This window comes from Muntiacus reevesi, chromosome 9 (genome assembly GCF_963930625.1).
Source record: "Muntiacus reevesi chromosome 9, mMunRee1.1, whole genome shotgun sequence".
NCBI lineage: Eukaryota > Metazoa > Chordata > Mammalia > Artiodactyla > Cervidae > Muntiacus > Muntiacus reevesi.
This window is the reverse complement of record NC_089257.1, coordinates 73,434,802-73,453,505: the sequence shown is the minus strand read 5'-3', so window position 1 is coordinate 73,453,505 and position 18,704 is coordinate 73,434,802. Positions and strand designations below refer to the sequence as shown.

Below are 18,704 nucleotides of genomic sequence, written 5' to 3'. Positions count from 1 at the left end.
AATTCTTTTACTAACTGAGTTATCAGGGAAGCCAGGCTGCTTTCAAAAAGCTTTTTCATATTTTGTTAAAATTTATTGTATTTCACTATAGGAAAATGTATAAAAAGTTTTTTTTTAAGTATTCTGAAGGAAGTGACAGAAAGAAAAAAAAAAAAACTCAGTGGTTTTACTCGGAATTCATTATCTGAAAGTAAACTGCTATCATGAATTCATTATTATGAATTCATTTTGTGGTAGAGCAACAAAATGACTACATTATCTCAGAGTCTAAGTAAAAGCATATGCAACAACCACAATTTCAGCTGTTCTTCAAAAAGATATTTGCAAATCTTAAAACACATATTGTTAAACTCTTCCTTTACCAGCTCATCCTCTTTCATCTTCACTGGTCACTGAACAGCAAGTGACTATAGCCCCTATTTAGATTCTCTCAGCAGTAAATCTCAAGACAAATATTCATTCAGTTGGTAACTTCTTTTGAAAGTGTCTTGCTCACTTTTTGTTAAATATTACTTGGATTCTTCACGTAAGTTTAACATATCATTTCATTGTTTCTTTATATTTTTATATAGTTTGTGCCAGTGCAGAAGAAATGTAATTTATTTTATATACACTGTACAATACTGCTTAATGAGCAAAAATACATCCACTAATGATGAATCTTTAATCATTAAACATGAAATGCATGTTTATGAAATACATGATTGGTTGTTGTATGGATGCCGGAAAATCTTAGATAGCTGCAAGAACTGGTTACAATTACCAGACTGGTTAGGAATGTCTTATTCTACCATCTCAATAAAGCAATTTTAACATATTTAAATCAAATCATTGTACCGCATGCCTAAAACTTATACAGTGATGTATGCAAACTATTTTTTAATAAAACAGGAAAAAATACTGCAATTTTCATGTTGAAAATTCGATAATGAAGGAAATCTGTATTTTAATTATTATTTTAAAGCATCTTATACATATGGTTAGCAATGGTTTTGAAATGAAACCAGAATACTATCAGTTTTAATGATGAGTATATCTACTACACACACACACACACACACACACACACACACATACACACACCCCCCTCCCACCTTAACCGTACCTGAAGTCCCAGGAGTTCATCAATTGAAGTCTCTGGTTCAGTAGGGTTGCTATCTGTTTGCTTAGGTACTTGAGCAATACTATTGTCACTGTAATACACAAAGGAAAACTTTTATCATAGTTCTTAACTAGGCAAAAACAAGTAGGTATTTTAAACACAAATATTTTACCTAGTCAAAAATTTATTAATGTTTTCTGCAAGCTTTTCTTGAAGAGACTTGTTGCTTAGTATCTTTTCTCGTGCATTTTCAATAACCATTTGCTGAAAAAGAAATCAGTATTAGCAAAAGCACAGGATAGAGTATGTTATTTGTTTAAAAAGAATCAATGGAAGCTGGACAGTTTTAATAAATCTAGGTAGAAACTCACAAGTTATGGTGGTGCCTTCCATATTAACACCAGAACTACATTAACCACTTCGAAGTATTTTCACAGATCCTTCATCAACTTCTTTTTCACTTTGGAACTACACAGTTTCAAACTTTTTACCTTTTCATACAAGGTTTTAAGTAAGCTGACTCTATTCTGGGAAAATGTCCTATTATATTGCATAATCCAGCAACAGCAATGTATTTACAGTTTCTTAAACATACTTCTGTTTCTCACTTGGTGCATTTGCATGTGTTAGCTATTCTGACTGAACTGTTTCTTACTGGTAAATATCCCTACAGTCTGTTGCTGTTCTTCAGTCCCTGAAGTTGTGTACTATTCTTTGCGCCACCAAGGACTGCGGCATGCCAGGCTTCCTGGCCTTCACTATCTCCCGATAGTGAAGTTTGCTCAGATTCATGTCCATCAAGTTGGTGAGGCCATCTAATCATTTCATCCTCTACTGCCTCTTCTCTTTTTGTCTTCCATCTTTCCCAGCATCAGGGTCTTTTCTAATGAGTTGCCTCTTGACATCAGATGGACAAAGTATCGAAGTTTCAGCTTCAGCATCAGTCCTTTCAATAAATATTCAGTGTTGATTTCCTTTAGGATTGACAAGTGTGATCTCCCTGCAGTCCAAGGGACCCTCAAGAGTCTTCAACATCACAATTCGAAAGCATCAGTTCTTTGGTGCTCAGCCTTCTATATGGTCCAACACTCACATTCATTTGTACATGACTACTGGAAAAACCATAGCTTTGAATATACAGACCTTTGTGTCTGTTTTTTAACATGCCGTGTAGGCATGTCACAGCTTTCCTTCCAAGGAGCAAATGTCTTTTAATTTCATGGCTACAGTCACCATCTACAGTGATTTTGGAACCCAAGAAAATAAAACCTGTCACTGTTTCCACTTTTCCACCTTCATTTTGCCATGAAGTCATGGGCTGTATGCCATGATCTTAGTTTTTGAATGTTGAGTTTTAAGCCAGCTTTTTCACTCTCCTCTTTCACCTTCATCAAGAAGCACTTCAGTTTCTCTTCACTGTCTGCTATTATAAGTGGTATCATCTGCATATCTGTGGTTATTGATATTTCTCCCGGCAATCTTGATTCCAGTTTAAAATTCATTCAGTTTGGCATTTCGCATGATGTACTCTGCACACAAGTTAAATAAGCAGGGTGACAATATACAGCCTTATTGTACTCCATCTCCAATTTCGAACCAGTCCGTTGTTCCATGTCCAGTTCTAACTGTTGCTTCTTGACCTGCATACAGATTTCTCAGGAAGCAGGTAAGATAGTCTGGTATCCCTATTTCTTAAGAATTTCCCCCAGTTTGTTTGTGACCCTTACAGTCAAAGGCTTTCACATAGTCAATGAAACATAGTTGATGTTTTTTTGGAATTCCCTGGCTTTTTCTATGATCCAACAAATGCTGGCAATTTGACCTCTGGTTCTGCTGCCTTTTCTAAATCCAGCTTTTACATCAGCAAGTTCTCAGTTCACATACTGCTCAAGTCTAGTGTGAAGGATTTTAAACATAACCTTGCTAGCATGTGAAATGAGTGCAATTGTACAGGAGTTTGAACATTCTTTGGCATTGCCCTTCTTTGGGATTGGAATGAAAACTGACTTTTTCTAGTCTGATGGCCACTTTTGACTTTTCCAAGTTGGCTGACATATTGTGTGCAGCACTTTAACAGCATCATCTTTTAGGATTTGAAATAGCTCAGCTGGAATTCCATCACCTCCACTAACCATGCTCTTAGTAATGCTTCCTAAGGCCCACTTAACTTCACATCCCAGGATGTCTGGTTCTAGGTGAGTGACCACACCACTGGGGTCATCTGAGTCATTAAGACGTTTTCTATATAGCTCTTCTATGTGTTCCCACCAGCTGTGCTTAATCTCTACTGCCTCCGTTAGGTCCTTACCATATTTGTCCTTTATCGTGCCCATCCTTGCATGAAATGTTCCCGTGATGTCTTCAGTTTTCTTGAACAGATTTCTAGTCCTTCCCATTCTATTGTTTTCCTCTATTTCTTTTGCCTTGTACACTGAAGGCTTTCTTCTCTCTTTGCTACTCTCTGTAATACTGCATGCAGTTGGGTGTATCTTTCACTTTCTTCATTGTCTTCCACTTCTTTTTTCGCAACTATTTGTAAAGCCTCCTCAACAACTACTCTGCTTTCTTGCATTTCTTTTTCTTTGGGATGGTTTTGGTTACCACCTCCTGCATAATGTTACGAACCTCTGTCTATAGTTCTTCAGGAAGTCTGTCTCCCAGATCTAATTCCTTAATGTATTTGTCACCTCCACTGTATATTCATAAGGAATTTGATTTAGGTCATACCTGAATGGCCTAGTGGTTTCCCCCCCTTTCATTTTAAGCCTGAATTTTGCTATAAGGAGCTGATGATCTCAGCCAGTCAGCTCCTGGTCTTGTTTTTGCTGACTGTATAGAGCTTCTCCATTTCTGGTTGCAAAGAATATTATTATCTGATTTTGGTACTGACCACCTGGTGATGTCCAGGTGTAGAGTTTTCTCTTGTGCTCTTGGGAGACAGTGTTTGCTATGACCAGTGTGTTCTCTTGACAAAACTATTATCCTTTGCCCTGCTTCATTTTGTACTCCAAGGCCAAACTTGCTGTTACTCTAGGTATCTCTTAACTTCCTACTTTTTCACTCCAATCCACTGTGATGAAAATGATATCTTTTTTTGGAGTTAGTTCTAGGAGGTCTTATAAGTCTTCATAGAACCAGTCAACTTCAGCTTCTTTGGCATCAGTGGTTGGGGTATAGACTTGGATAACTGTGATATTGAATGGTTTGCCTTGGAAATGAACCAAGATCATTCTGTTATTTTTGAAAATGCACCCAAGCACTGCACTTTGGACTTTTTTGTTGATCATGAGGGCTAATCCATTTCTCCAAGGGATTCTTGCCCACAGTTATAGATAAAACAGTCATTTGAATTAAATTTGCCCATTCCCATCCATTTTAGTTCACTGATTTCTAAGATGTTAATGCTCACTTTTGTCATTTCCCAGTTGACCACATCCAATTTTCCTTGATTTACGGATGTAACATTCCAGATTCCTATGCAATACTGTTTTTTACAGCATTGGGCTTTACATTCACCACCAGGCACATCCATAACTGAGAGCTCTTCCTGCTCTGGCCCAGCCTCTTCACTCTTTCTGGAGCTATTAGTAATTCCCCTCCATTCTTCCCTAGTAGGATACTGGACACCTTCCGACCTGGGGAGCTCATCTTCTCTTTTTGCCTTTTTATACTGTTCACGTGGTTCTTGTGTTAATAAAATAACACTGATAGGCTTGCCATCCCTGCCCCCACCCCGCCAGTGGATCACAGTCCAGTTTTGTACTTACAGTCTATCCCAAAGCAATTCTACGGCAGTTTTTTTGTGTCACATCATTTGGCTTGCTGGATCTGTTTCCTGAGCAGGGATTGGACCCCTGCAGTGGTGTGGAGTCCTAAACACTGGGCTGATAGGGAATTCCCTCTACTGCAGTCTTACAGAAATACTACATTTTACACAAACACATACACACACTACATATGTGTGTGTGTGTGTGTGTATATATATATATATATATATATAAATTGTATACATATGAATAGTTATAAACTCAGGAATATCTTAAGTTGCAAAGTTTGGGAAGGTCACTTACTTTTTCTACTACAAATGCATTTGGATCCTGCAAATTTCGTACTGTTGAATGAGGCCCAGACTTCCTTTGAGATTCACTGAAACACATTTTAAAAGCTTATCTTTTAACTAGTATGAATAATCCAATGATCATTACATATAAAGACAAATCTTAATCATGCTGGAAAAGATATATTCTCTATTTGTGGTAGGAACAAAGGGCAGTAGAGTTGAAAAGCATTAATAGTCTTGAATTGAGAAATGAATTTGAGACCTAGCTTTATTACTTATTAACTATATGGTCTCTACCAGGAACCCTCTGACCTACTTTATAATGGGATAAAATTAAACCTTTACAGGGTTAATGAAAGAATTCAATAAACATAAAGTATATGTAAAGACTTTATAAAAAAGTCAAAGTTCTTATAAATGTTAGATATTGTTACAGTACTTTTATTATTTCAGGTGGTTAAGTGAGAAACCTTGCCAAAGAGGCTGAGGTCAGCCTTGAATGAAAGACAACCAACAGTAAAAATTCCAACAAAAATACCCAGGGCATGGCAATTGAGAAAACAACAAAAACATTTAAACTGTTATCTCTCTTTTCTGAAATATTCTTCAAATAAAGACACCTGGGCTAAATAGGACAGAAAGAATACTTCTCAGAGAATGTCTGAGAAGATTTTTAATTATCAGTTTAGGAGTTTAAATATGTGTTTATAGATCCTAAAGTATGCTGATAAAAAATGATTATTTCCAAAAATCTGAGTTAACATCAATTTTAATATGTTTTTCTATACTACTACAGAAAAAACACTTATAATGAAACACATTTCTAGATTATTGATTTCTGAAACAATCTGATTTCAGGGGAGGTTATAAAGTAAAAAAAAAAGTACTTTGAAACAGCTATAATAGTAGAGTCTCAAGTACTTCATGCACTTCTGTTACTTTATTCATACTGTAAGTATCCTTGTATAATTTTTTTGTAATGGTTACTGGAAACATGTCTTTTTAGAAAGCATTTACCTTTTGCGTCTACCAGGAGACATTAAACTGGCATGATTTTTTCTTTCCTGAGGACCAGTATTATTATTTAAAGCCTCTCCAGCTGTATTTCAAGAGAACAAAACAGCAAGTCAAGGAAACAGAATAGTTTTTTAAAACTTGAATTAACTGAATAAAAATAGCACTACATAGTGATTATTTCAAATTCAGTTGGTATATATTGAGTGCCTACTATGTGCAAGGCACTACAGAAGATACTGTGTGTGTTAGTTGCTCAGCTGTGTCCAACTCTGCAACCCATGGGCTGTAGCCTGCCAGGCTCCTCTGTCCACGGAATTCTCCAGGCAAGAATCCTGGAGTGGGTTGCTATTACCTTCTCCAACAAAAGATATTAAGATACATAAAATATAGTCCCCATGACTTAAAGGTTTTACAATAAAATACAAAGTAGAGTATATAGAATAGTTTCAACAAAAAATATCATGGCAGGACAATTGAACTGTAAGACGTATAAACTAAATATACTAGGTAAGTGTTTTTACCCAGAGGTGTTAAAGAGATTGGAGAAAAGATGGAAATAAGGGACAATGCAATGACTGTCAATACATTTTACCTGCACAAAGAGAAAAAAGACTGGTCTAAGAACCAAGAGAGGTGACACCTCAGTTCTAATCCCAGCTCTGTTATTAACTAGCCTTTTGCTCCTAAATATCATGTGCTTTTAATATTATCAAGTATGTAACAAACAAGAAGTACTAGACGACCTCTAAGTTTATCCTTAGCTCTAAGATTCAGCCAGGAATATGTAGGATTTTCAATATGTAGAGATGGAGGTTAATCAGAAAAACATTCCTCATTTCAGTAGGACAGATTACTATGACCAAAGGGTTGAACAAAGTGTTCAAATATAATGTGCATTCCTTTTAAAAGCAAATAAGAGGTTTTTTTTTTTCAATTAATGCAGATAAGTGAGAACTAGAAGAGAATTCAAGGCTGGACGTCAGTACAGATAAAAGAATCCCAGATTAACATGTCTCACAGATTTAATAATATGTTTATTTAATGGCAAATTGAACGAGTGAGCACACACATATTACCTAAATTCACCCACTTCTAGCCTCTTATCTACTTTTTGCTATACTTTATACCATGAATTGGAGGAGGACATGGCAACTCACTTCAGTACTCTTGCCTGGAAAATCCCATGGACAGAGGAGCCTGGTAGGCTGCAGTTCATGGGGTCGCTAAGAGTCGGACACGACTGAGCGCCTTCCCTTTCACTTTTCACTTTCATGCATTGGAGAAGGAAATGGCAGCCCACTCCAGTGTTCTTGCCTGGAGAATCCCAGGGACGGAGAAGCCTGGTGGGCTGCCGTCTACGGGGTCGCACAGAGTCGGACACGACTAAAGTGACTTAGTAGCAGCAGCATACCATGAATATAAAGATATTATCACATCATCTCATTCACACAATTTAATTAAAACAAAATTCAAAAGCACAAAATGTAAACTTACTGGTCATAGTGTCTTGTGACTGTGAATGGTTGACCACTACAAAATCTGACCTCAAAGGAGCTGATATTTGGCCAGTTGGCCTAATAACTTGTGTAGCTGTCAAAGGAGAATTGGTAAATTGTCCTAAAAGATACGGTAAAGGCTCTGAACTGACAGGAGCTGCTTGAGATGCAAGCCTTCTCTGCCGTTTGATTTCTGCAATCCCATTTCTTGTTCGGGCTGAAACACACGAGCATTTAAAAAATTAACTCAATGTCAGAGTAGTTTGGAAATTTTAAGATGTCTATACAATGTATGTTCTACTACATATTTAACAGTGAACTTAAAAAAACAGCTCCTAGAATTATCACCTGTTTATGTGATAATTTCACAAGAGAAACTAAAATTGAGTACACCGAAATTTTAAAAATCCAAGAATACATTTCTTCTGTAATAATTAAAACTGGTAACATCTCCACAATCAGGAAACAAATTTATGGAATGAGAATTAAAAGGTGTGAATACATGAGAGCCAATGAGAAAAATAAGATGTATTTAAAATGCAATTTTACAATAAATGAAAATATTATTTCCTAATATGATAATGGTACTTAGAAAAGCAGTAGTTTAAACAAAATGTTAATGCAGCTCACATGTATTGTTAACAGAAACGCTCATCTGACATTAAATTTGAGTTTAAAGTAATTCTGAACATTATTTACAGTTTAAAGTTGAATACCAACCTCTCTGATTGGCAGCAAACCCTGGGGAACTTTGCATGCTCCTAATAAACAAAAGTAGTGACATTAAAAAATTTCTGTTGCCAAGATACATTCTGATTTAGTTACAGTCAGACCTGAAGTAAATTATGAGTTAAAAGGCAAGAAATTTGTCTCAGATAAAAAAGATAAGCATTTTTTTTTCTGGTTAACCAAATATTATCTGCTTTAGGAAAAAAACAGTGGCATATTAAAATGCAAACATGCATAATTTTAATAATAAAGTTTCTATCCAATGCAATAAGCAAGAGCTTTGAAATCCCACTAAGAATACAATTTGCCTTGAATTTAGGATCTCAATATATTTAAGAAAGCTATAAATAATATTACAATTATATACAATTGATACACAATTATCAATTATCTTTTATAACTATAGAAATGCCTTCCCAGAGAAATTCTGATTTTACATATATCTGCATACATAAATACTTCGGAATCCAAGTTGATTTCAAAAGAGATCCTGCTTTCATCAAATTTATGACTATGACATTGTTTCACCAAACTTCTAGAGAAGGGACAAAGCAAACAGGTAAGAAAATTCACAATATCAACTGACTCTCCTTTTTCCATGAACTGGTTACCCACGTATTTTGTCAACAATCAGATACTGTGCCACTGTCCTTGGAAATCTGTCAAATTAGTCTCTGCCAACAAGAGCCACAAAACTTACTGAATCAAATAAGCAGTTTTTTTTTTCTTCCAAATAAGCATTTTTAACAGCACACAAACTAACCTTGGAGAACATCTGGCTAGGAGGTTTCTTTTTTTATGTAATACCTTGTCAATAAAACGTTGCAGTAACTTATAAATATCCCATAGGTGTTAAGTTGTGAATGTCTTTGAAGAATGTTTGCAAGGGATGAAAGAGGAAAGGGAAGTCAGGAAAGGGGAATAAAAGTAAGACTGCCAAATAAAATGTAGTACAGAGTCACACAAAAAGCATTTGGAGCCACTCTAGCAGTTTAAGCTGAGGAAGGAAACGAGGCCCCTGTTGAAGTGAGGTATTTACTTGTAGCTCTGGGAGAAAGTGTAAGAAAGGGACTGTTTTCATACTAGACTCAAGCTGAATAAGATCTGTTATAAAACTGATACCTATTCTAAAGATGGTGAGACTAGCATTCCAAGGCCATGACACAGTAAAATTCTAAAAGCAGAAGATTCCAGAAGTGTTATTATTTGGGTTTGTTCCTTTATAAGGGAAGAACAAAGGAGGCATGGATTACACATATCAATTTTCTGCATGTATGATGAAGATGCAACTGTATAAGGGAAGTCACATGGGGCTTGAGTTAGTAGATTTGTATCCACCAAGACTGGGACTAGATTTGTATTCAGCCAGAGATCTGCCTCTAAATTGTTATGTGAACCTGGGAATATCATTAATTTCCTCATTTCTAAATATTTTGTTAAAGTACACAATTTATTTAAAATTATCTAATCAAAGACAATTATCAATAACCTCTAGCATAATTTCAAAATTAGATCAGTGTTAAATAAATGCACAGTGTGGGTCATAAGATTTAAATGTGAAGTTATTCTTAATTGTGCTTGCATTCCAAAATTATTATGCACATTCTGATAAGCTGATTGGATAAGCCTTTTATTACCTGATCTGAGAAAGTGTATGGTCTAACTTCTTCCACAGAGATGACATAATTGCTGGGACATCATTTGATGTTTCTAAATCATAAGAGGAAATGTTTCATAAAAAATCCATCATTTAATTTGAACAGACACAGAAAATCAATAAGGAAAACTTTTCTCTCAGCTGCTGACATTATGTTGGGAACTGAGAAATAAGCCTATTTTGTAAAGACCTGTAAAGCTATCATGATGTTGCTTTTTTTGCTCAAGTCACTGAGAATCAGATACAATATGAGGGAAAAGGAAACTTGTGAAAACTATGAAGTTTTTTTAGATCAATCATCTTGTATTTTCTTTGAATTAAAAGACAAACTATTTTAAATCTTTGTTCTACTTATGTGATATCTGAAAGTCAAAATAATTTGATTTATAAATTTATACAAACTCATGTAAATATGGAAATTAGTTTTCTATATCCAATGTTTTCAGGTCCAAATCACTGTGATTTCTCAGCAACTCCTTAGTTACTCTAATTAGAATTACAGATAAAATTCTGGAGGACTAATTAGTCTTTTTCAGGATGTGTTCTAAAGCCACACTGATAGGAAATTCAAGGTATTTATATTCTTTATACTTCTAAAAAGCTCAAACAAGAGAAAGTTACCAACATAAAAGTGGGATATAAACCTTTGTACTGCAATAACATATTGTTTCTGAGGTCATTTACAATCTAAATATTCCTGTAAGATAGTTAAGATAGTCTGGGAAGAGAAAACCTTGGTAGAATGACCAAATAACCTACTGAAGAGAAAGAAATGAAATTCACACTTTGCAATTCTAGGCTTATTACTTTTTACCGTTTCTAGTTTTGTGATCTTAGAAAAGTTATCTGGCTTCTCTAATCCTTAGTTTTCTGACACTTAAGGTCTAGTGAGCGTCCCTGGTGGTCCAGTGGTTAAGCATCTACCGTGCAATGCAGGGAACTTGGGGAGGATCCCTGCTGGGGGAACTAAGATTCCACATGCTGTGGAGCAACTAAGCCTATGCACATCAAGTACTAAGCCTGCAAGCTCTGGAGGCCCTGCACCACGAGTAGGGAACTCCAGAGTCCACGCGCCACAAGTGGAGAGTTCTGTGTATTGCAGCAAAGACCCCTTCTGCTGCAACGAAGGCTTGATGCAGTCAAGTAATGAATAAATTAATAGATCGAAACAATCAATACCTCTCATTGGATTATTTTAAGGACTGAAATAAAACTTCTGAAATCACCCAGCACAATGCTGCAATAAACAGTACTCAATAAATGTGAAGCTTACATTTTAAAATGTTATCATTTGTACTAATTAATTCTTTACTGCTGAACCTTTTCTTAATATGTTGCAAACTATGGAAATAACGAATATGAAAGAATAAATTTAACTTTCCTCTACAAGACACTAATTTAGGAAAGTGTTATATTTATCACTCAATATAAACAGATTTTAATTGGCTATCTCCCAGGGAATTTTTAAAATTATTTCAAAATTTAAAAAATCACTTCTAATTAAAACAATTAGATAAATGCTGTACAAAACTGACCAAAAAAAAAAAAAATCCCTGAACCTGAATTCTTACCTTTTGCTTTCATAGCTACATATTCATTCAAAATTGTTGTCAAATTTTTTCCAAATAAAGACTGAAAAGAAAAAGATCAAGCATTACCAAAACCATATAATACTACCAATAATTTCCCACTATGAAATATTTCACCATAAAAGTTACTAAAAGATATAGATTAAAAATTAGTCAATAAAGAAATGGTAAAGAGTAGGTCATCCTTCCTCGGTGGCTTAGATGGTAAAGAACCTGCCTGCAATGTGGGAGACCTGCGTCTGATACCTGGGTTAGGAAGAACCCCTGGAGAAGGAAATGGCAACCCACTCCAGTGTTGTTACCTGGAGAATCCCCATGGACAGAGGAGCCTGGAGGACTACAGTCCACAGCGTTGCAAAGAGTCAGACACAACTGAGTAACTAAGCAAAGCACAGGTCATCAAAAATGAAAACAGTCACTCCTCAGGGACTGAATCTTCTCTGGGTAAAGAACCTTGTCTATGTGAATAAGATATTTGTGACTATGTTTCTTTAGCTGCTGCTGCTGCTGCTAAGTCGCTTCGGATGGCAGCCCACCAGGCTCCTCTGTCCCTGGGATTCTCCAGGCAAGAACACTGGAGTGGGTTGCCAATTCCTTCTCCAATGCATGAAAGTGAAAAGTGAAAGTGAAGTCACTCAGTCGTGTCCGACTCTTAGCGACCCTATAGACTGCAGCCTACCAGGCTCTGCCATCCATGGGATTTTCCAGGCAAGAGTACTAGAGTGGGTTGCCATTGCCTTCTCCGATGCTTCTTTAGCTAAGACAGTACAATAGCAGGAATGCAGTTTTCAGTTTGGGAGGTGGGGATCCAGTCACACAAATAAGGACCTACACCTTCCTGCCCTTTTAATGCTAAATGCCATCTGCCAAAGAACAAAGCAAAACAACTGAGTGTAAGAGTTATCCTTTCCAAGGATCAGTATCTTTTCTATTTTCATTTCTATCATCTCATAAAGTCACCCCATCCCCCACCACCTTTTATATCAATAATAAGGGGCAGGTTTTAATTGACTCAAGTTTGAGGTCATATAATAGAACAGGGAAGAGCAAGGATTTTTTAGAACACACAGTTTTGGATTGAGGTTCTACATTTACCGTATGTGTGAAAATTACCCAGATATTCTAAGGCTTACTTTCTTTTTTTTTTTTTAAGGCTTACTTTCATATATAAAAACAGACACATGACTTTTTAATTAATACAATTTTTTTTTTGTGGTGAAGACTGAGGATATATGTAACATATCTAAGACAATGTCTAACACATAGTAGCTAATTATTTTTCTTTCCTCTACCGAACTTTCATTGCAGATTCCTATTTTATTCTTCTGTATTATTAAAAAATTATTTTATATTGGAATATAGTTGATTAACAATGTTGTGCTAGTTTCAGATGTAAAATGATTCAGTTAAACACATACATGTAACTAACTAATCTTTTACAAATTCTTTTCCCATTCAGGTTACTAAAGAATATTGAACCAGTTTCCTGTGCTATATAGTTCCTTGCTGATAATCTATTTTAACTATAGCAATGTGCACATGTCAACCCAAAAGTCCCAATCTATCCTTCCTCCCCACCTTCCCCCTTGGTAACCATAAATTTGTTCTCTAAGACTGTGAGTCTGTTTCTGTTTTATAAGTTCACTTGTATCATTTTCTTTAGTTTCCACATATTAACTGATATCATATATCTGTTTTTCTAACTTACTTCACTTAGCATGGTAATCTTCAGGTCCATCCACATTGCTGCAAATGGCATTATTTCATTCATTTTAATGGCTGAATAATATGCCATAGTATATATGTACATCTTATTTACCCATCCATGTGTTGATGGACATTTAAGTTGCCTATGTCTTGACCATTGCAAACAGTGCTATACAAAGCATGTGATGCACCTATCCTTTTGAACCAGGTTTTTCTCCAGATATATGTTCAGGAGTGAGTTTGCTGGATGGTAGCTCTATTTTTAGCTTTTTTAAGCTCTGTTTTTAGTTTTTCTCCATAGTTACTGTACCAATTTATATCCCCATCAACACTATAGGTGGGTTCCCTTTTCTTCATACCTTTTCCAGCATTTGCTTGTAGATTTTTTGATGATGGCTAGTTTGAGGTGATATCTCATTGTAGTATTGACCTGCATTTTGTGATAATTAGCAACGTTGAGCGTGTTTTCATGTGCCTCTTAGGTATCTTGCATGTCTTCTTTGGACAAATGTCTGTTTAGATCTTCTGCCCATTTTTAGATTTAGCTGTATTATTTATTGACTGCATGAACTATTTGTAAATTCTGGAGGTTAATCTGTTATCAGTTGCATCATTTTCAAATATTTTCTTCCATTCTGGGGTTGCCTTTTCATTTTGCTTATGGTTTCCTTTGCTATGCAAAAAGCTTTTGAGTTTAAGTAGGTCTCATTTTTGTAATTATTGTTTTTATTTCCATTACTCTAGGAGATGGATCCAAAACAGAATTGCTACAATTTATGTCAAAGAGTGTTTTGCCAATGTTATCCTCTGGGAGTTTTATAGTATCTGGTGTTACATTTAGGTCTTTAATCCAGTTTATTTTTGTATATGGTGTCAGACACTGTCTAATTTCAACCCTCTACATGTAGCTGTCCAGTTTTCCCAGCACATTTATTGAAGTGATTCTCTTTTCTCCATTGTATGGTCTTGTCTCCTGTGTCATAGATTAATTGACCATTAATTGACCACAGGGTTTATTTCTGGGCTTTCAATCCCGTTCCATTGAGTTATATTTCCATTTCTGTGCCAGTACCATACTCTTTTGATGACTCCAGATGTGTAATAGAGTCAGGAAGCCTGATTTCTCCAGCTCTGTTTTTCTTTCTCAAGACTGCTAAGCTGTATTCAGGATCTTTTGTGTCTCCATAAAATTTAAAAAAAAATTTTGTTCCAGTTCTGTGAAAATGCTATTGGTGGGACTTCCTTGGTGGTTCAGTGGTTAAGACTTCACACTTTCAATACAGGGGATATGGGTTTGATACCTAACTTGTGGAAGTAAGATCCCATTTGTCCCAGGGAGGAAAAAAAAAAAAAGCCACTGGAAATCTGATAGGGATTGCATGGAATCTATATATTATATTGGGTAGTATAGTCATTTTGACAATACTCGTTCCTCCAATCCAAGAACTTGGTATATCTTTCCATATGTCTGTGTCTTCTCTTTCTTTTATCAGCAGCTTATCGCTTTCAGAATACAGGTCTTTTGCCTTTGTAGGTAGGTTTATTCCCAGGTATTTTATTATTCTTTTTGATGCAATGGTAAATGGGATTGTTTCTTTCTTTTTCTGATCTTTCATTATTAGTATATCGAAATGCAACAGATTTCTGTGTATTAACTTTGTACCCTGCACCTTTACCAAATTCATTGATGACCTCTAATAGTTCTCTGGTAGCATCTTTAAGATTTTCTATGTACAGGATCATGCCATCTGCAAACAGTGATGGTTTTACTTCTTTTCCAATTTAGATTCATTTCTTCTCTGACTGCTGTGCGTAGGCCTTCCAAAACTATGTTCAATAAAAGTGGCGAGAGGATATCCTTGTCTTTTTCTTGATCTTAGAGAAAATGCTTCCAGCTTTTCACCATTGAGTATGTTAGCTGTGGGTTTGTTGTATATGCCTTTATTAGGTTGAGATAGGTTCTCTCCATGCCTGCTTTTTGGAGAGTTTTTGTCATATTAATAAATGGGTGTTGAATTTCGTCAAAAGCCTTTTCTATATCTATTGAGATGATCATATATTCTTTAATTCTTCAATTTTGCTGACGTGGTGTATCACACTGATTGATTTGTGGATACTGGAAAATCTTTACATTCCTGGGATAATTCCCACTTGACTATGGTGTATGATCCTTTTACTGTATTGCTGGATTTGGTTTGTTAGCATTTTGTTGAGAATTTTTGCATCTGTGTTCATCAGTGATATTGGTGTGTAATTTTTCCTTTTTGCGGCATCCTTATCTGGTTTTGGTATCTGGGTCATGGTAGCCTCACAGAATGAGAATGAGAATGTTCCTTCCTCTGTGATTTTCCTGGAATAGTTTCAGAAGGATAGGTGTTAACTCTTCTCTGCGTGTTTGATAGAATTTGGCTGTGAAGCCACCTTGTCCTGGACCTTTGTGTTTTAGTCAGTTTCAATTTCAGTTCTTGTGAAATTGGTCTGTTCATATTTTCCATTTCCTCCTGGTTCAGTCTTAGGAGATTGTACCTTTCTGAGGATTTTCCCATTTCTTTTAGTTGGTTGCAGTATAGTAGCTTAAAGTCTGAGAAGTTAAGGGATTGCCTAATACTAACCTAGTCATTATAACTTGCTTTTAGTGCTAAAAAATAACTGAATGAATGCTATATAATGAATTATGTCCTCATAAACTCATATAGGGCTTCTCTGGTGGCTCAGAGGGTAAAGGATCTGCCTGCAATAGGAAACCCTGGTTTCATCCCCAGGTTGGAAAGATCCCCTGGAGAAGGGCATGGAAACCCACTCCAGTATTCTTGCCTGGAAAATTTCATGGACAGAGGAGCTTGGTGGGCTACAGACCATGGGACTACAAAGAGTCGGACATGACTGAGCGACTAACACACACAAACTCATATGAGGTCACAGCAAGAAGGAGGTTGTCTTAAGCCAGAAAGACAGCCTTCACTAGGAACTGAAACTGGAGCACTCCATCTTGGTCTTCCCAGCCTCCAGAACCATGAGAAGTAAAGATCTGGGTGGCAGATTTGCTGGTAGATACTAGGGTATCACTGCAGCTAGGCCCCTACAGCACACAGCGCTACACAAACACACACACAGGCTACTCCACATTATTTCTGAGTACATCTGTACACATATTAAGATAAACATTAATTTGTACTGATATGTCTGACTGTATAACACAACACCACAGGTCTCATGATTATTTCTGTTTTCTTTCTCACAGAGTGAGAAGCCTGGCCCCCACTATCTGTATTAACTTACTTGTTAACACTGTCTACTTAGAAGAACTGAGAAGAATTTTAAGATTCATTCATGGTATTACGTGAGTCATCAGTGCTGCTTTTTACTGCTTACTAAGAAGAACATACCAGTTTATTTACTCACTTGTTGAAAGACATCTTGGTTATTTTCAGTTTTTGACACCACAGATAAACAGTATGTTTTTGTGCGAATATAAGTTTTCCAATTCACTTGGATAAATATCTGGGTGTATGAATGCTAGGTCACATGGGACTCGGTTGTTTAACTTTAAAAACAACAGCCAAGCTGTTGAGCAAAGCAGCTGTATGATTTTGCAGCAATTTTAAAATTATTTTTTATATTAGCCATTCTAACATGTATGTATTGGTATCTGCTTGATGTAGTAATGGTCATTTTCCTAACAGCTTTTCATAGAGCAAAAATTTTTAAATTTTTAAAACTGAATTTATCAAATTTTTATTTTACAGTCAGTACTTTTGCTATCATGTCTAAAAATTCATTACCAAAACCAAGACTGCACAAATTTTGTTCGATGTTTTTTTCTGGAAGTCATGTTTTATGTTTTACATTTTTGATCTATCATCCAGACTGGTTAATTTTTTATGAGGTATGTGTAAAGGTTCTTTTTTTTCTTTTTTAAATCTGGTTGTCTAACTGTCCTATCACCATTTGTTGTTAAGATTATCCTTTTTCCAGTGAATTATCTGAACTTTTGTCAAAAATCACATTTGAAGTTTGTATTTGTTTCACTGATCCAATGCCTAACCATTTCCTAATGCCATTCAATCCTGATTACCATTGCTGGTTAGTTAAGTCTTAAGATCAAGCAATGTGAGTCCTTGAACATATCCTTTTTTAAGAACTATCTGGCTTGTCTTTCCACAATACTACTTAAGTGGTACCCGTGCTCCTCCTCCAGGGGACCAGCACTGCTCATCACAAGCCAGCAACAGTACTGGCTGGGCCGCAGGCCCCTGCCCACCACCACACCCACAGCAGTCGCAACTCAGCCACAGGGCGAGGTGCACACAGCCCACACAGTGGGTACCCTAGAGCACCTGGCTTTGGTGACAGGGGAATTGTACTACTGAGCCCACAAGACACCTTCTATGTTAGGCCACTCTTTCAAGACCAGGAAACACAGTTTATACACCTAATAATAGAAACAAATACAGAAAGTTATGCAAAATGAAGAGGCAAAGAAGTACCTTTCAAAGAGACAAAACCTCAGAAAATGACCTAATTAACAAAACAGAGATTATCAATTCACCAGATAGAGAGTTTAACGTAATAGTCAAAAAGATGCTCACTGAACTCTGGAGAAGAATGGATGAACTCAAGGGAGAACTTCAACAAAGAGAAAATATAAGAACCAATAAAGACTGAAGATCACAATAACTGGAGTGAAAAGAACACTACAGAGAATCGAAAGACTAGAGAATACCAAAGAATGGATCAGCAACCTGGAAGACAAAGTAGTGAAAATCACCCAATTAAAAATGAAAAGACTGAAAAAAATGAGGGTAGTTTAAAGTATTTCTGGGACAACATCATGCACACTAATATTCTCATAACAGGGTTTCCAGAAGCAGAAGAGAGAAAGAAAAGAAAACCTATTTAAAGACAAAATGGCTGAATACTTGCCTAACTTATCAAAGGAAAAGACATTCAAATACAGAAAGCATATACTCCCATACAAAATGAAATGAAAGAGACCCACACCAAGACACAGTATAACTGTCAAAAGTTAAACAGAGAATTTTAAAAGAATCAAGACAAAAACAACTTGTGACATATGAAGATGATCAGAGGATACTTCAGCAGAAAATTCACATGCCAGGTAAAGGAGAGATGCGGCTTCCCAGACGTTCAAAAACCAAAGGAGTTTATCACCACTAAGCTGGCCTTATAAGGAATGTTTAAAGGGACTTCCTTAAATGGAAAAGTAAAGGCCATAGCTAGAAATAAGAAAATTATTTAACAAAACAAAACAAAAACCTCACTGGTAAAGAAAAACACATAGTAAAAGTAGTGGATCATCTACTATAAAGCTAGTATGGAGGTTATA

The 18,704-nt window shown here is 36.0% G+C and overlaps 1 protein-coding gene across 1 annotated transcript in view; it reads right to left on the bottom strand.

Moving 5' to 3' along the window:
• Positions 1-18,704, bottom strand: part of NPAT (nuclear protein, coactivator of histone transcription) — a 51,353-nt gene that overhangs the window by 18,954 nt on the left and 13,695 nt on the right. The window contains exons 3-10 of the mRNA XM_065943955.1: positions 11,633-11,693; positions 10,042-10,114; positions 8,396-8,436; positions 7,674-7,892; positions 6,180-6,261; positions 5,173-5,248; positions 1,275-1,366; positions 1,106-1,193 (exon numbers count right to left, since the gene is read on the bottom strand). Coding sequence (XP_065800027.1) covers positions 1,106-1,193; positions 1,275-1,366; positions 5,173-5,248; positions 6,180-6,261; positions 7,674-7,892; positions 8,396-8,436; positions 10,042-10,114; positions 11,633-11,693 — 732 coding nt within the window. The remainder of the gene's footprint in view (positions 1-1,105; positions 1,194-1,274; positions 1,367-5,172; positions 5,249-6,179; positions 6,262-7,673; positions 7,893-8,395; positions 8,437-10,041; positions 10,115-11,632; positions 11,694-18,704) is intronic.